At 35.3% G+C, this 16,650-nt stretch overlaps 1 protein-coding gene across 1 annotated transcript in view; it reads right to left on the reverse strand.

The window, feature by feature from the left end:
* The window catches only part of Taf5 (TATA-box binding protein associated factor 5), a 281,049-nt gene that overhangs the window by 143,172 nt on the left and 121,227 nt on the right, over window positions 1-16,650 (reverse strand). Inside the window, exons 8-9 of the mRNA XM_090409115.1 lie at window positions 15,107-15,207; window positions 8,047-8,138 (exon numbers count right to left, since the gene is read on the reverse strand). Coding sequence (XP_090265241.1) covers window positions 8,047-8,138; window positions 15,107-15,207 — 193 coding nt within the window. The remainder of the gene's footprint in view (window positions 1-8,046; window positions 8,139-15,106; window positions 15,208-16,650) is intronic.

Genomic DNA, 16,650 nt, shown 5'->3' on the forward strand with positions numbered 1-16,650 from the left:
ACTTTCAAGGCTACAACATCCACCATCTTTCCAACTTTGCATCATCTGCAAATAACTGTATATCACCATTCAAGACCTTCCCAATATCATTTATATACAAATTAAACAGCAACTGCAACCAAATAGAACCTTGGGGCACAGCACTAGTAGCTTTCCTCTTCTGGGATATTGCACCTACACACTCAACTTTCTGATACCTATCAGACAGCTATTCTCCCATTCAGTACACTAATCTAGTATTCAACCCATCAGTTCCAGTTTAATGACTAGTTTGTGATGTAGCAATCTATCAAAGGATACTCCTTTGAAACTTGGGTAAATATGACTCATGTTAAAAAGGAAAGTTAAAGCTGTTGTTAACTCCTTGGAACATTCCTGCAAGATGTGTGGTCATATACTATCAAGTCCTATAGCCTTCTTAACATCAAGTTTACTCAATTCCATTTGTTTTTCCAAAACTTTAGAGTCTTATGCTTTGCTGTGTTGAACTAATCCCATTCATTTGCCCATTCAGAAAGTCTATTTGAGTTCACTTTCAAGGCTACAACATCCACTGTACTCCTTACAGTTCTTTCCAACTTTGCATCATCTGCAAATAACTGTATATCACCATTTCTCTGGTCTCGAGAAAATATTTTTTACATAATCTTTTCCAGATTCTGTTAAAAACACATAAAATACACAAAAAGCATATACTGACTGAATAAAATATCATCTACCCCCCCCCCCCAAAAAATGCCACATGCAGATACATAACATATGCACTGCTTGAGAAAAAGCTAATGGACACCCCCATGAGCAAGGTGGATCATGCCAGCCAGTAAAATTGGAGGAATATGATGCTCCCAAGACTAACAGTGTCCGAGTGAAACAGCTGCAAGAAGAGAACTGACAGAGTTTGAAAGAGGCAAGATAGGATGACATGATGCAGGGTTACTGTTCAGGCCATATCAGGTCAACAATCAGTGATACCATATTGAGATTAAAGTGCAGGGAGTCAAGTGCAAGTGCTACCCACAATGGATGAAACACCACACTCATTCAATGTGACCGTAGGATGATACGAAGAATACTATGTTAAAACCACCATTTGTTGGCCAATGTGTTGAATGCAGAGCTCTGGGCATCAACTGGAACACGAATATGCACAAACATTCATAACCTCGGCTCACAACATGGGTATCACGGTAGGACCACAACATGCAAGCTCCACATTACCTAAACAAACAAGCACCATCGTCTTCAGGGGTTCAAAGAGCATATACAGTGGGATGTAGAAGCTTGGAAAGCTGTGTTATGGAGCGATGAATCACACTATATCCTTTACCAATATGACGGATGGATGTGGGTACGGGGAGGGGGTGATGAACTTCCTTCAAACTGGTTATTCATTCGCTGCAGCAAATGGAATTACATTGTGAGATTTACAATAGATATCGTGTCATAAGGCTGCTGTTGCTATAACTGCATGGTTTGTGGACATGAACATCACCACACTTGACTGGCCTCTACAGAGCCCTGATCTCAACCCTATTGAACATATCAGGATGAATTGGAGTGTCGAGTGAAGTCAAGGGACATCCACTCTACCAATATGACGTCCAGGACCTCATTACATAAATACAGGATGAATGGTCTAAAATACCCATTTATCGCTATCATACATTTGTGGAAAGTGTGTCCCATAGGATTGCTGCAGTCACAAAAGGAAGTCCTGCATCATATGAAAAATGGGCTTCGTGGCTGTACGTTCCTCACAGTATAGTTTCCGTTGACCTCTTGCTATGCAGCGTATAAGGAGAATAACATGCTAAGCTTCAACAGCATCACAAGTTAATCCAATAAAAACTGCAGTTCTTTTTGATAAATACACTTCACTTAACATTACTTATGAATCAATTTTTAGCAAACTGCTTATTTGATGAATTGTGATTTTTCAATGAATTGTTAGTTTTCGAGGAATTGCCTTTCTGATGAATTGCTTTTTCGAGGAACTGGCTTTCAATTGTCTTTTCGATAAACTATCTTTTGATAAATTGTTTTCAGTGAACTCTCCGGATACCACATTTTTTATGTTGAGATGGTAATTCTTTTTTAATTCTGCCAGTTTCATTACTTTTCTGCTAATGGTGCTATCTTGAATTGTACTGATGATGATTTTGAATTTGTTCTGGTAGCTGACGTTTCACTATTTTCCCCAGGTTCTCTAATGATAACAGCAGGGTAGAAGGGGGGGGGGGAGAATCATACGCTGCTTGCCATGGCATTCATCTTGTTGTACCTTCCCTGTCTTTTGGTTTAAGCCTATACAGCATACTGTTTGGTCAGCTAAAGGCCAAATTACCAGCCTATCCCTGTTTAGTATTCAAATGAATACCTACTAATGGGTACAAGAAGGTGTGGGCTTTGTCATTAGATCAAAAGCTCCAATTTGTTCTCTGCATTCCTGAAAGTGCTATGTGGAAGTTTCCCATTTATCTAGCTTTAACTCTTAAGTTATTCCTCATTTGTGACTATGCATGTATATTACATATTGACAATGTATATGTATTACACACTGTCAGTATGAGTATTTATATATATAATGTATATATATACACTGAGGTCTCAGGGTAATCCAGCATTTCCCAAACTTTTCCTACGATGGAAACACTTGACATATCCTGAAATTTTCACGGAACACCTTGGTTATTTTGTAATGTATTCATTAATAATTAATTGTTAATTTAGCTGATTTTTTATTATTAATTAATAATTAATTAAATTTGGCCCAATGGAGGGGAAAAAAGCACCGAAGAAAAGCAATTTCTTTGGAAATGAAAATTGCAATTTTAGATCGCTTAGTAAAAGAAGGAGGATCTATGGTGATTGGTAAACATTTTAATTTAGGCAAATCTACTATAACAGCAATTAAAAAGAATGAAGTCACAATAAGAAAATCTGTCATTTCTGGCACAAAACTAAGTGCCAAATTATCATCATACTCAAGAGATGCTTTATTAGAAAACACAGAACGAGTGCTCGTAATTTGGATTGAAGAATTAACTCAAAGAGGAATTCCTATAAGTGGTTATTTAATTAAAGAAAAAGCTCTTCGGTTTTATCAATAGATGAAGCAATTGGAGCCGTCTACTTCCGCTCCAAAGGCTGATAAAGAATTTTCAGCTAGCAAAGGATGGTAAACCGGGTTTTTAAAAAGGAATGCACTTCATAACGTGAAGATTACAGGCGAGGTTGCAGCAGCAGATGAAGAAGCAGCCAAAAATTTTTAAGAGAAGTTAGCCAAAATTATTGAAGATGGTGGATATTATCCTGATCAAGTGTTTAACACTGACGAAACAGGATTGTTTTGGAAGAAAATGCCTAGTCAAACTTGCATCGCGAAGTCTGAGAAAAAAGCAAGTGGGTTTAAAGCAAAAAAGATCGGGTAACGTTGTTACTTTGTAGCAATGCATCAGGAGATCGAATGTTGAAACCCCTCCTAGTAAATTGATTCCTAAGACCATGTGCTCTAAAAGGCAAAGATCTAAAACAGCTGCCAGTACATTGGATGGCTAATACAAAGGCCAGGATAACAACTGCTGTATTTACTGAATGGTTCAATAATTGCTTTGTACCAGAAGTGGAAACATATATGAAGCAAAAAGCTTTCGATTTTAAAGTTTTATTAATTGCTGACAATGCACCAAATCATCCGCATTTAGAACATCCAAACGTGTGCAGGTAGTGTGTTTTCCACCCTGTACAACAAGCATTATTTAGCCATTAGATCAAGGCATAATTGCTACTTATAAAAAAATATTACGTTAAGCACACTTTTCGATTTATATTGGATAAACTAGAAAATGAATCATTAACAGTAACTGATGTTTGGAAAAAATTTTTCTATTTTGGACTGCTTAAATCATGTTGCATCTGCTATCGCTGAAATAAGACCACAAACTTTAAATGCTTGCTGGGAAAGCAGCATGGCCTGGATGTTACAAACAATGCAACCATGCAAACATGTTGTGGATAATGCCTTAAGTGACGATGATTTTATTGGATATCGATTAACTTTAGATATAGTCAAAGATCCAGAAAACAACAGTGAAGCGGAAGAAAAACCTGTCCCCCTCACTGCAAATATAATTCGAGAAGGACTTGAACTGTGCAATAAATTGGAAAATCATTTTCTTGTTAATGACACAAATTCTGAATGAGCCTATAAATTCCATCACGAGCTGAAGAACTGTATGTCTGGATATCGCAAGCTGTATAAAAAATTAGTGAAATCATCATTGCAAATTTAATCACTGATTACATTGCCGAAGAAAAATATCAGCATGAAACGAGGGTGAAGCTAATTTTGTTTGTGAAGAACCATTGCCTTTACCATACAGATTCAATGCGCTGACTATCTCTTCTGGTGATGAAAGCGATTTTGCAACAGTCTGCAAACGTTCCCGAATATTGTCTAATAGTGGTGGTAATTCTGATGACAAAATGTAAAAAACAAAAAAATGTTATTTTTCAATAAAATTAAATGAATAAATTTTTAAAACAAACTTCATCATCATCATCAAATTCCTGCCATGTACCTTCAAGGGGTGTACTGAATATGACAGTACTACATGAAAAAATTACATCATTACTAACTTCCTATCTACAATTTTCCTCCAAATCAGTCTGTTACTTGTCAAGACTCCAACATTATCAGATCTTATATTTCTATCGTCCAAGGCACTTTGTACCGCATCAATCCACCTATATCTTGGTCTTCCTCTGCGTCGTTTTCCTGCCAACCTGGCAGAGAACACTTGTTTTGCTAATCTTTACTCTCCCATTCTATTTAAGTGACCATACCATCTGAGATTAGCTCTGCTAACGCATTCCTGGATGCTGACAATGTCAAGTTCTTTCCTAATATCCTCATTTTTAATATGATATTGCCATTGATGCAATTTGTTCATGCCTATAATCTTTCTCAGGACTCTCATATCTGTGGTCTCTAGTCTTTGGTCAAGTGTTTTACTTCTGACCCAGCTCTCAGATCCATAAGTTAAAATTAGTTTGAACACTGTCTGGTATACAGCTAATTTAGCTGTATACAAGACAGTGTTCTTGTATACAGCTAAATCTTGTATACAGCTCTTGTATAAAGACTAATTTCTTTCTTATTCCATATGAATTTATTCAATTGACTTCCCACCATACCAGCTTTGCTGATTCTGTTGTCTATTTCTATATTTAATTTACCATCTTCAGTAAAAATAAGGCCTAAGTAGCTGAAATGTTTTACTTGTTCCACAGGTTCTCCATTCACAACACAGTTGACATTTTCAATGATTCTGCCTATTTTCATTGTCTTTGTCTTTTTATTGCTGACCTTCATACCATATCTATTACAACAGCAATTCAATTTAGCCAGAGAATCTTGCAGACTTGTAACGGATTTATTTAGAAGTATAACATCATCCGAATAAAACAAAGAGCTGACATTAACATCTCCAATTTTGATATCAGGTTTAATACCACATTCCTTCATAATGCGATCCATATAGATAATGAATAACAGAGGGGATAATGTACATCCTTGTCTCACACCAGATTTAACATTAAACCATCTTCCTGTACTTCCTTCAATTCTAACTGCTGACTTACAACTCAAATAAAGACTAAGTATTGCTTGATATAATGCCCCATTGACACCATATAACTGCAGCGTATTGAATAGCTTCTCTCTTGGCACCTTGTCATATGCCTTTTCCAAATCGACAAAACTTAAATACAGATCTTTGTTATATTTCCATGCTTTCTAAACTGTTTGACATAAAGTGAAGATCTGATCCTGACAGCCTCTATTTGGCCTGAATCCAGCTTGTTCTTCACGAAGCTTTTCTTCCACAATTCTTCTCAACCGTTTCTCAAGTATACTTGCATAGATCTGGCCAGGAACACTCAGTAGGGAAATACATCTGTAATTCTCACATTCAGTTTTATTTCCCTTTTTATATATGGGTACTATGAGAGCTCTACTCCAATCATCCGGAATTCGTCCCTCTGTCCAGGCTTTCTGAACTATGCAGTGCAGCCACTGTAAGACTTTTATATCACCATACTTCAGCATTTCTGGTCAAATATCATCTACTCCTGCTGCCTTTCCACATTTCAAGCCTTTGATGGCTTTTTCTACTTCAAGTATGGATATGTATTCCTGACTGCATGCCTGGTCAGTGTTTTTTACCACTGTGCTATCATCACTGCTTGTTTCATTTAGCAGTTTTTCAAAGTAGTTACTCCATACTTCAAGGATATCTTTTTCTCCAGTTTTCATGTCACCTTTATCATCTCTAATTCCTTTTACAGCACTCTTTCCTCCATTCTTAAGCTTCTTCAACAACCTCCAGAATATTTTGCCACCTTCTTGATATTTATTTTCTATATTCTTGCCAAAGTCCTCCTATGACTTTTGTTTAGCTAGTTTTACACAGTGTTTAGCATTCTTGCATTTGTCTCTATATTCTCTAAGAGCACAAGCTGACTTATTTGACAGGAACTTTTGGTATGCTTTCTTCTTTTCCTTCACTGCCTCTTTAACTTCCTGTGTCCACCAGGGAGTTCTGATTTTTTTATCCTTACAGATAACCTCACCACATGCCTCTCTGGCAGAATCAATCACTGTTTTCTTCAGAGTTTGCCACTGAATCTCCAAAGTTTGATTCCTGTTCTCAAACTCTTTCATTTTTTCTTCAATAATCTTTGTGTATTTTAGCCTACGGTTCACATCTGAGAGCTGCTCAACTTTTATTCGCTTTAAAACTTTTTTACATGTTCTTCTTTTCAATATGAAATTCAATTTTATCCTGCTCAAGACTAAATAGTGATCACTTCCAATTTCAAATCCTCTGTACACTCTGGTGTCCTGCACCAGGGAGAAAACGTCACTATGAACAATAACACAGTTAATGAGACTTTTCTTATTCCTAGCCTCTTCTCTCCATGTGAATTTGTGCACATTTTTATGTTGGAACATGGTGTTAGTAATAACCAGTCCATGTCCTGAGCAGAAATCCAACAGATATTTGCCATTATTATTAGCTTTGCTCTTTTCTCCAAATTTTCCAAAATATTTTTGTATGTCTCACAATCATTTCCTACTCTGCTATTTCGATCCCCAACAAGGACCAACTTTTCATTTTTCATTGTGTTAGTTGCTTTTTCTAAAGCCTCAAAAAATTCCTCCACTTCTACCTTAGTAGAACCTTCTGTGGGACCATAGGCACAAATAAGTCTCATTGTCCAGTTCCCCATTCTCATATTTGCCCACATTACTCTACTTGAGACTGCCTGCCATTCAAGAAGATTAGCCTCGTATTTTGTGTTAAATACTATGGCTACTCCTTCTTTTCCTTGATTGTCATTGCCTGAATATAACATTTTGTATTTTTTGCTCAAAAAGATCTCACCAGTTTTTGTCTTTTTTGTTTCAGTCACCCCTATTATGTCGATCTGGTACTTATCTAATTCCTCAGCTAGCTCCATTTCTTTGCCATTCAGGCTTCTTACATTGACAGTACTGATCTTTAACTCTGGTGATATTGAGTTGGGGTTTATTTTCAGATTTGTTCCAGTAGCTGACTTTTTGCTGTTCGCCCTGGTTCCTTGACGAAAACAACCAGGGCCTTGTTTAACCGGGCGACGCCCCAGCCGGCATGAATTTTTGTCATGTTGTACCATCATTCTATATTTTGGTTTAACCAATTAAGAATACAATTTGGTCGGTGAATTCAGTATCCAAGTAGATACCCAACAGGGTGCACCACGAGAAGGTGAGGATTGGACATTAGGTCAGAAGCCATGGTCGGTTCTCCGCATTCCTTTAAAGGCTATGTGGAGGTCTCCTCTCAGTTATACAGCTTTGACCCTTAAGCACCCCTTTTTTTATACTCTGCTATCATTAATTTTAAACTTCATCCATTTACATTGATATGTTTAGGCTGGTGGACTAGTGTATACATACATTAAACCAACAATGGATGCTTAATTATAAAAATTAACACTCACAGTTCAGGAAGAGGGATTCTATTATTTGGAGGAGCATTGGGATCACTTCTGGATTTCTTTGATAGAACAGGATCTTTTTTGGGCTTCTTTTTCTGTTAAAAAATAAAGAGAAAGCATCTTCATAATATTTTGTCACTGACAAATTTTTGAATTTAAATTCATTCATACAAATGTTATCATATCAAGCCAAAACTTAACTAGTTCTAGAACATTTACAAACTTTGGTCCTCTAACAGGCAACATGGTGGGCTGAATAATGATCATCTAACACCTGAAGACAACTGTAAATACCTATGCTACAGTGAGATTCAAATTCACAACTTATCAAAGTTTAAACCACAAATCCTATCTGCTAGGCAAGCTAGCAATTATGAAATTTATCAAATTACCCTGATGGGTATAAGGTAATTATTATAGGTGACTTTATTTAAGGGAACACAGATCAGACAGAAGAAAATGAAGTGCATGGGAAGAATGAAAATGGAATTCATAGAGCTACTGAACCATCTTAGGTAGCATGTGATGGAGAAGGCTTGATAAAAGGTATTAGACATGGTAATAGTATTAGAGGATGTCTTTACAAATGAAGTGACCATACTGCCTGTGTTTGTTGAGAGTGATCATGCAGTCCTGACATGAAAGGTGACCAGGCAAGTGGAGGTCTCAGTTAAGAAAGAGTGCAGTATTTGTTGAACTTTAAGGTAGGGAATTATGACAAGCTTAGCAAAGAGCTTGAAGCAGTGCCACAGTACCAGATACTATTAGGTTACAAAATTAAATTAAGCTGGAGAGCAACATGATTACAAAAAAAAGGAAAAAATTAATAAATAATAAATAAAAATGAAAAAAAAAAATACTTATATAAGTATACATATAAATTACCACCAACTGGTATGGATAGTGGCTAATAAAAGCTGAAAAATTGCTTAGAGACCTAAAGTCAGGGTTTACTGGAAACTAAGTGGGCTGAATGTGTGCCGTCCAAATTCTTGGGATTTTTATGCCACCATTATTGTTAAGATTGGGGTGGTTAATCAAAATTTCACAGGCTTCTTTTAAATTTCCGTTCATACCAGGTTTTTGTATGATGTAACAAGCATTTTTCTAATCAATTTGGTGTAGGGTGTTAAGAGCGTGATCCGAGAGGCCTTCATCAAAATTGTTAAATTTAATGTGTTGCTTGTGCTCTTTTTTTACGGATAGGATTGTGCGTTCGGTTTCCCCAGTATAAGGTAATTTACAGGTGCAATAGATGCAATAAACTCCAGGATGTGCCAATCGGAGGGGGGGGGATCCTTAGAGGAGTTGAATATGTTTTTTTAAATTTAAAGGATGTTTAAAAGTGGCAATAACATTATAATGGTGTAGGATTCTATTAATTTTTTATGTAATCTATATTATTTTTTGATGAAGTTTTGGGTTCAGGCCAAACAGATATTGTCAACATAAAATATTCGTGTTATGACAAACAGTTGTGAATATAAAACTCTACAATTACATGGAGTAAATGGAACATGATACAGGCAAAGTAGTCTTTAAAGTTGTAAGTCAACAGTCAGAAATGCATGAAACACATGAAATATAAAAAGGTAGTTTGATGTAAAATCAGGTTTAAGACAGGTTTGCACTCCATCTAAACTCTTATTCATCAGCTATATAGATTACATTATAAAAGAAATGTAGCATTAAACCTCACATCAGCACTCAGCATAGCATTAGGGAGTAGCTGTTTATGATATAGTTTTTCTGTGACATAAGCCACAATGTTATCTTTTATAATTATACATAATAGAAGCAGATCAAAACAATAATTGGCATGAGATGTAGATATATAGGAAATATTATAATAAATAATATAAGAAATATTATTATCAACATCATCAAATTCCTGATATGCACTCTCAAGGAGTGTACAGGATATTATGATAGCACTACATGAAGAACTACCTATCAACAATTTTTCTTCAAATCAATCTGTTATCTGTCAAAACTCCAAGCATTATAAGATGTTATAGTTCTGTCTTCTATGGCACTTTTTACTCTATCAATCCACTTATATCTTGGTCATCCTCTTGTAAATATATGTTGTTCATTCTTTTTGTTTTTTGTTTATTATTGTTTTATCCCATCTATGCTGAGATGTTGTATTAACTTGTGTTGTGCTTACTTATCTGGTTATTATTCTACTCTTTCTCTCAATTAATATTCTACCTTTGGTGACTCCATACTCCTTACACCTGAGAGCAATGGAAATTTATTTTATTTTCTGACTGCGCCACCACACCTTGATGTGGTACAAGGAATATTAGAACTTCCGGTAGATCCTAATCATACACAATGATGTCCTCTCTTATCCCAAAAAACAAATTTTTACAGTCGTGGCTTCTATTAGTACTCTTTCATAACCTTTAGCTATCTTTTAGTTTCCTGCCTATAGGATCGAATTATTTGGGATCAGTGCATTGCAAAGTGAGATCAGACAACACTCTTTGATTATAATTAACAAACATGTTTAATAGCTACAAAATTTAGAGAATATTACAATACATAAATCAGGGGAATTTCCCTCTGTAATCTCAGTTCTAGTTATGCAAATTATAAACTCTTAAAGCAATATCTTGTAATTATTCAATTAGTTTATAATATTCACTTCAGCTTAAATCTTAACCTCAATTTCAAATAATGGCATGACTTAAACAACAAAATAAACACATCAGCACAAAAGATATTAGGAATACATACAATACATAAATACATACATACTTATTCTATCAATCCTAGCAGTCCATTTGGAATTTCTCTTACATCACAAGTTTAACAGTATATAATAAAATGACTCACATGAACTCCTTCTTTTCTCCGGTGCACTTTTCTTCTCTGCTTGTCTTCATCATTCTAAGTTTCCTTTTCCGTCTTGTGTTTTGAATTCCTTCCTTCAGGGTCTCGGAGTGCCGATGAAACCGTCGAGTCAGCTAGCGGGATATGTGGAGAGGTTTCCCAGTGTCTGGAATGATCGGGCGAAGGATCACGACTGTCGGGGCATTTGCAGACTCGACAGAGCGGCACTGTATCTGGTCCGACTGGGCTCGATTTCTCCTAAGTTAATCGCCTCTGGTTATCCTCATTACTGAACTTGCGGCTCATGGCAGATTGACCTCCGTTTTCCTCCCTCAGACTTCTCTGCATCTGGTAAAGTTCCCTCTCGAACCTTTCTCTCGATGTCGGTCCTTGATGTCAATATAAAAAAAAACTTCTTCAAGATCCATGACTTATATTTTCCTCTCTTCTCGAACCTTGGGTTAAGTTTTGGAGTCCCCTTACTTTCCCAAGCAAATATGCATACAGTTATGAGAACCCCAGACATCATCTTGTGACTCTTGGTTCTGGAACTTTTGCCGACTTCTTATGTCTCCCCTTTCTTGTCTCTAATTCGATTTTAGTGGCCTGCGGAACTTACGTTTGATTCTCGTCACCCCTTTCTGTGCTGACCTTGAAGGTCACCTGAGATCGAACTCGTAAACAAAAATCAAACAACCTTCCAATTCTAAAGCATTGCACTTGGCTTCACCAATTTTACATCCTTCGTTTAAGCAAGGAGCAAGCTAATTCCCTTTGGGCTTTTCATATTCTATACACAATAGTTTACAAAAACAAATAGAAATATTTGTACAAGGTTTCAAGATGTGACCTTTCTGTATCGATGCATCAAATGGAAGAAAATTTATGCAGCATCAATTTTTACACTCTAGAACTTTTTCATGCCAACCTGGCAGAGATCACTTGTTTTGCTAGTCTTAACTCTCCCATTCTGTTTAAGTGACCATACCACCTAAGATTAGCGCCACTAACACATTCCTGGATTCATTCCAAGTTCTTTCCTAATATCCTAATTTCTAATATGATATTACCATTGATGCCATATGTTCATGCCCCTAATCTTTCTCAGAACTCTCATATCTGTGGTCAAGTGTTTTATTTCTAACATAGCTCCCAGATCCATAAGTTAAAATTGGTTTGAACAATATTTTGTATACAGCTAATTTAGTGTTTTGATTAATTTCTTTATTTATCCATATAAATTTATTCAGTTAAGAGATTGAACTGCCCACTCAGTCTCCAAAGGTTAGATAGGGTATAAAGGCCTCGCCTACTCCCTATTAGGGAATAAAAGGCGTTGATTTTTTTTTTTTTTGATTTATTCAGTTGACTTAATACCATACCAGCTTTGTTGATTATGTTGTCTCTTTCCATATTTAATTTACTATCTTCACTAAAAATCATGCCTAAGTAGCTGAAATGTTTTACTTATTCTATAGGTTCTCCACTCACAATACAACTGATATTTTCAATGTTTCTGCCTATTTTCATTGTTTCTGTCTTGTTATTGCTGATTTTTATACCAAATTTATTACAACAGTTATTCATAAAATTTATTACAACAGAATCCTGCATAAAGTAAAGAGCTGAAATTAACATCTTCAATTTTGATATCAAGTTTAATACCACTTCCTTTCATAATGTGATCCATATAGATGATGAATAACAGAGGGGATAATGTACATCCCTGTCTGACACCAGATCTAATATCAAACCATCTTCCTGTACTTTCTCCAATTCTAACTACTGACTTACAACTCAAAGACTAAGTATTGCTTGATATAATGCCCCATTGACACCATGTAGCTGTAGCGTTTTGAATAGCTTTTCTCTTGGCACCTTGTCATTTTGTTTGCAGGTTTACAAAACTTAAACACAGATCTTTGTTAACTCCCATGGTTTCTCAACTATTTGTCGTCGTAGAGTGAAAATCTGATCCTGACAGCCACCATTTGGCCTGAATCCAACTTTGTTCTTCACCAAGCTTCCCTTCCACAATCCTTCTCAACCATTTCTCAACTTGCATAAATCTTACCAGGAATGCTCAGTAGGGAAATATCTCTGTAATTCTAACAGTCAGTTTTATTTCTCGTTTTGTATATGGATACTATGAGGGCCCTACTCCAATCATCTGGAATTCATCACTACTGTGTCCAGGCCTTCTGAACTATGCAGTGCAGCCACTTTAAGACTTTTTATACCTTTGTACTTGAGTATTTCTGGTCAAATATCATCTACTCCTGCTGCCTTCCCACATTTCATGTTTTAATGGATTTTTCTATTTCAAGTATGGATATGTATTCCTGATTACATGCCTATTCAGGGTTTTTTTTATCACTGTGCTGTCATCACTGCTTATTTCATTTAACAATTTTTTTGAAGCAAATTTTTTTAATTACTTCATACTTCAAGGATATCTTTAGCTCCTGTTTTCTTGTCACCTTTATCATCTGTAATTCCTTTTACAGCACTTTTTCCTCCATTTCTGAGATTTTTCAACAGCCTCCAGAATATTTTGCCATCTTCCTGATATTTATTTTCTATGTTCGTACCAAAGTCTTCCCATGACTTTTGTTTAGCTAGTTTTACAAAGTGTTTAGCTTTCTCATATTTGTCTCTGTATTCTGTAAGAGCACAAAATGACTTATTCATCAGGAAATTTCGATATGCTTTCTTCTTTTCCTTCACCGCCTCTTTAACTTCCTGTGTGTACCATGGATTTCTGATTTTTCTATCCATGCAGACAACCTCACCACATGCTTCTCTGGCTGAATCAATGCTTTCTTTGTGACTTGCCACATAATTTCCAAGTTTTTTTCCTGTTCTTGAACTCTTTCATTTTTTCTTGAATAATGTTTGTGTATTTTAGTCTACAGTTCACATCTGAGAGCTGCTCAACTTTTATTCACTTTAAAACTTTCTTAGATGTTCTTCTTTTCAATATGAAATTCAATTTTATCCTGCTCAAGACTTAATGATGATCACTTCCAATTTCAAATCTTCTGTACACTCTAGTATCTTGCACCAGAGAGAAAACATCACTATCAACAATAACATAGTCAATGAGACTTTTCTTATTCCTTGCCTCTTCTCTCCATGTGAATTTATGCACATTTTTATGTTGGAACATGGTGTTAATAATAACCAGTCCATGTCCTGAGCAGAAATCCAACAGGTATTTCCCATTATTATTAGCTTTGCTCTTATCTCCAAATTTTTCCAAAATATTTCTCTATGTCTGACAATCGTTTCTTACTTTGCCATTTAGATCTCCAACAAGGACCAACTTTTCTTTTTTCATTGTGTCAGTTACTTTCTCTCAAGCCTCAAAAAATTCCTCCACTTCTACCTTAGTAGAACCTTCTGTGGGATCATAGGCACAAATAAGTCATTGTCCAGTTACCCATTCTGAATATCTGCCCGCATCACTCTACTTGATATTGCCTGCCATTCAAGAAGATTAGCCTTGTATTTAGTGTTGAATACTATGGCTATTCCTTCTTTTTCTTGATTGTCATTGCCTGAAAATAACTTTTGTACTTATTGCTTAGAAAGATCTCATCAATTTTTGTCCTTTTTTGTTTCAGTCATCCCTATTATGCCAATCTGGTACTTATTCAATTCTTCAGCTAGCTCCATTTCTTTGCCATTCAGGCTTTTTTATGTTGATAGTACCAATCTTGAACTCTCGTGATGTTGAGTTGAGGTGTGCTTCAGGATTTGTTCCAGTAGCTGACTTTTTACTGTTTTCCCTGGTTCCCTTGCAAAAACAACAGGGCCTTGTTTAACCAGGCAATGCCCTAGCCAGCATGAAATTCTGTCATGTTGTACCATCATTTTATTTGTGGTTTGAGCCAATAAGAATACAATTTGGTTGACTAAATCCCAAATTTCCAGCCCATCCTCGTTCGCCCAGTGTCCAGATACCTAACAGAAGGTGAGGATTGGATATTAGGTCAGAAGCCATTTTCGGTTCTTTGCATTCCTTTAAAGGATATGTGGAGGTCTCCTCTCAGTTATACGGCTTTGACCCATAAGCATCCCATATAATAATATAATTTAATATTTAAATTTAGCCTGCTAACTAAATTTAACTATTTAAATATTAAATGGTTTAATTTTAGCCTTTCAGTAACATTAATTTCAAGAAATACTTCACACTTTATATTACAGTTATGCAAACCTTTGGTTTATCATCCCCTTCAGCTGATTCTTCTTCTTCTTCTAATGGAATATGTAATTCAGGTTCTTTCAACAATCCATAATACACTTTAGCTTTGTTAGCTAAAAATAAAATCATTGATGTAGAATTACAATGCTGAGGATTCCAAGAGAGTTAACACTCTGAATTAATAAAGGTGCATCAACCCAATTAAAAGTTATCTTCTCAGAAATTTACACACACACACATACATAAAGAGCATTAACATGAACTCTCACTATAGCAAACAACGTTATAGTGAATTCATTCACTATAACAAACTTCTGAAGTGCTTCAACCAATAGAAAAAAATCAATGTTATGCTAAAAGAATTTACTACAGCACCTTCCATTCTAACAAACTAACCACTCTTCCCTAAGAGTTTGCTATAATGATAGTCAACTGTAATATAATTTGAAAGTCTATATTAAATAAAAGGAAAATTTTAGAATAGCATGAGCTCTTATCATGCAGTAAATCACTTATAATTTCTTATAATATAGTTTTGTTTTTCGTTTCATTTATTTTGAAATTACACACAAAATTGAAACCTTTTTCTAAGGTGAACGAAGTTTCCATCAATTCAACATTTATAAGAATGAAATCACTTGAAAAAAATATCTTTTCTTACTGGAATTGTTTTGGAAATGGAAAGCTAATATAACAGGGCAATCTGCTTTTAGCATCCTGTTAAATGCTTTCATTTATTAGGTTTACTACCTCTCAAGTTATTCAAAAGAAATTGACCCAACAAAAGAGGTACTAAAGGCTGAAGCATTCCCTTTGTTTTGGAAAAGGAACATTTCAACTAAATTCCTTGGTTTGGAAAGTACTTGAAACTCTCCAAACTTGCTATCGAACTTATAATTTTCAACACATTTTGAATGTAACAACATCCAAAAATACAATTAATTTTTAACTTGAATAACTACTTCAATGTTATATTGAAACATTAGCAGATGAACTTACATCTGAATCTTTTCCCCTTATAAAAAAAGTATTAACATTTAGTGATAGGCTTAGTCTCCTTTGAACCACTTGCAAATTTAATTTCTGAAGACCTACTTTTGTTACCATAAACTTTCATGTTGAATATTTTGTGAGTCACTAAATATAAATTAGACCCCCCTTATACCTTGAATTATTTTTGGTAATTATAATTATTATATTTTGATCAATTTATTAAAAAATATATCTAATATTTATTTTGCTAATCCTTAGTATGCCACTGTTTTCTATGAACACATTATCCTAACAACATCAATAAACTGCTCAGTCAGTCATATTTATAAGAAAGGGGGAAAAAAATTTAAAACCATACCTCATTCTGCTTATTTCAAAGTGCTATTTGAACTTCATAAAAATCGGTGAAGTAAAATTTAACTGATTATCACTGTACACTGATAGTAACTTTCCTTGTCTTTCTCATTTTGTTTCGCTGATTTTCAGCATCTTGTTGCATAATTCATCAGTTTCTGTGATCCTATTGAATTGAATATGAAGTTTACATGGAAATGCTGATTCAT

Source organism: Typopeltis vanoorti, chromosome 2 (assembly GCF_054136105.1).
Source record: "Typopeltis vanoorti isolate ZY-2024b chromosome 2, IOZ_Tvanoo_1.0, whole genome shotgun sequence".
Classification (NCBI taxonomy): Eukaryota; Metazoa; Arthropoda; class Arachnida; order Uropygi; family Thelyphonidae; genus Typopeltis; species Typopeltis vanoorti.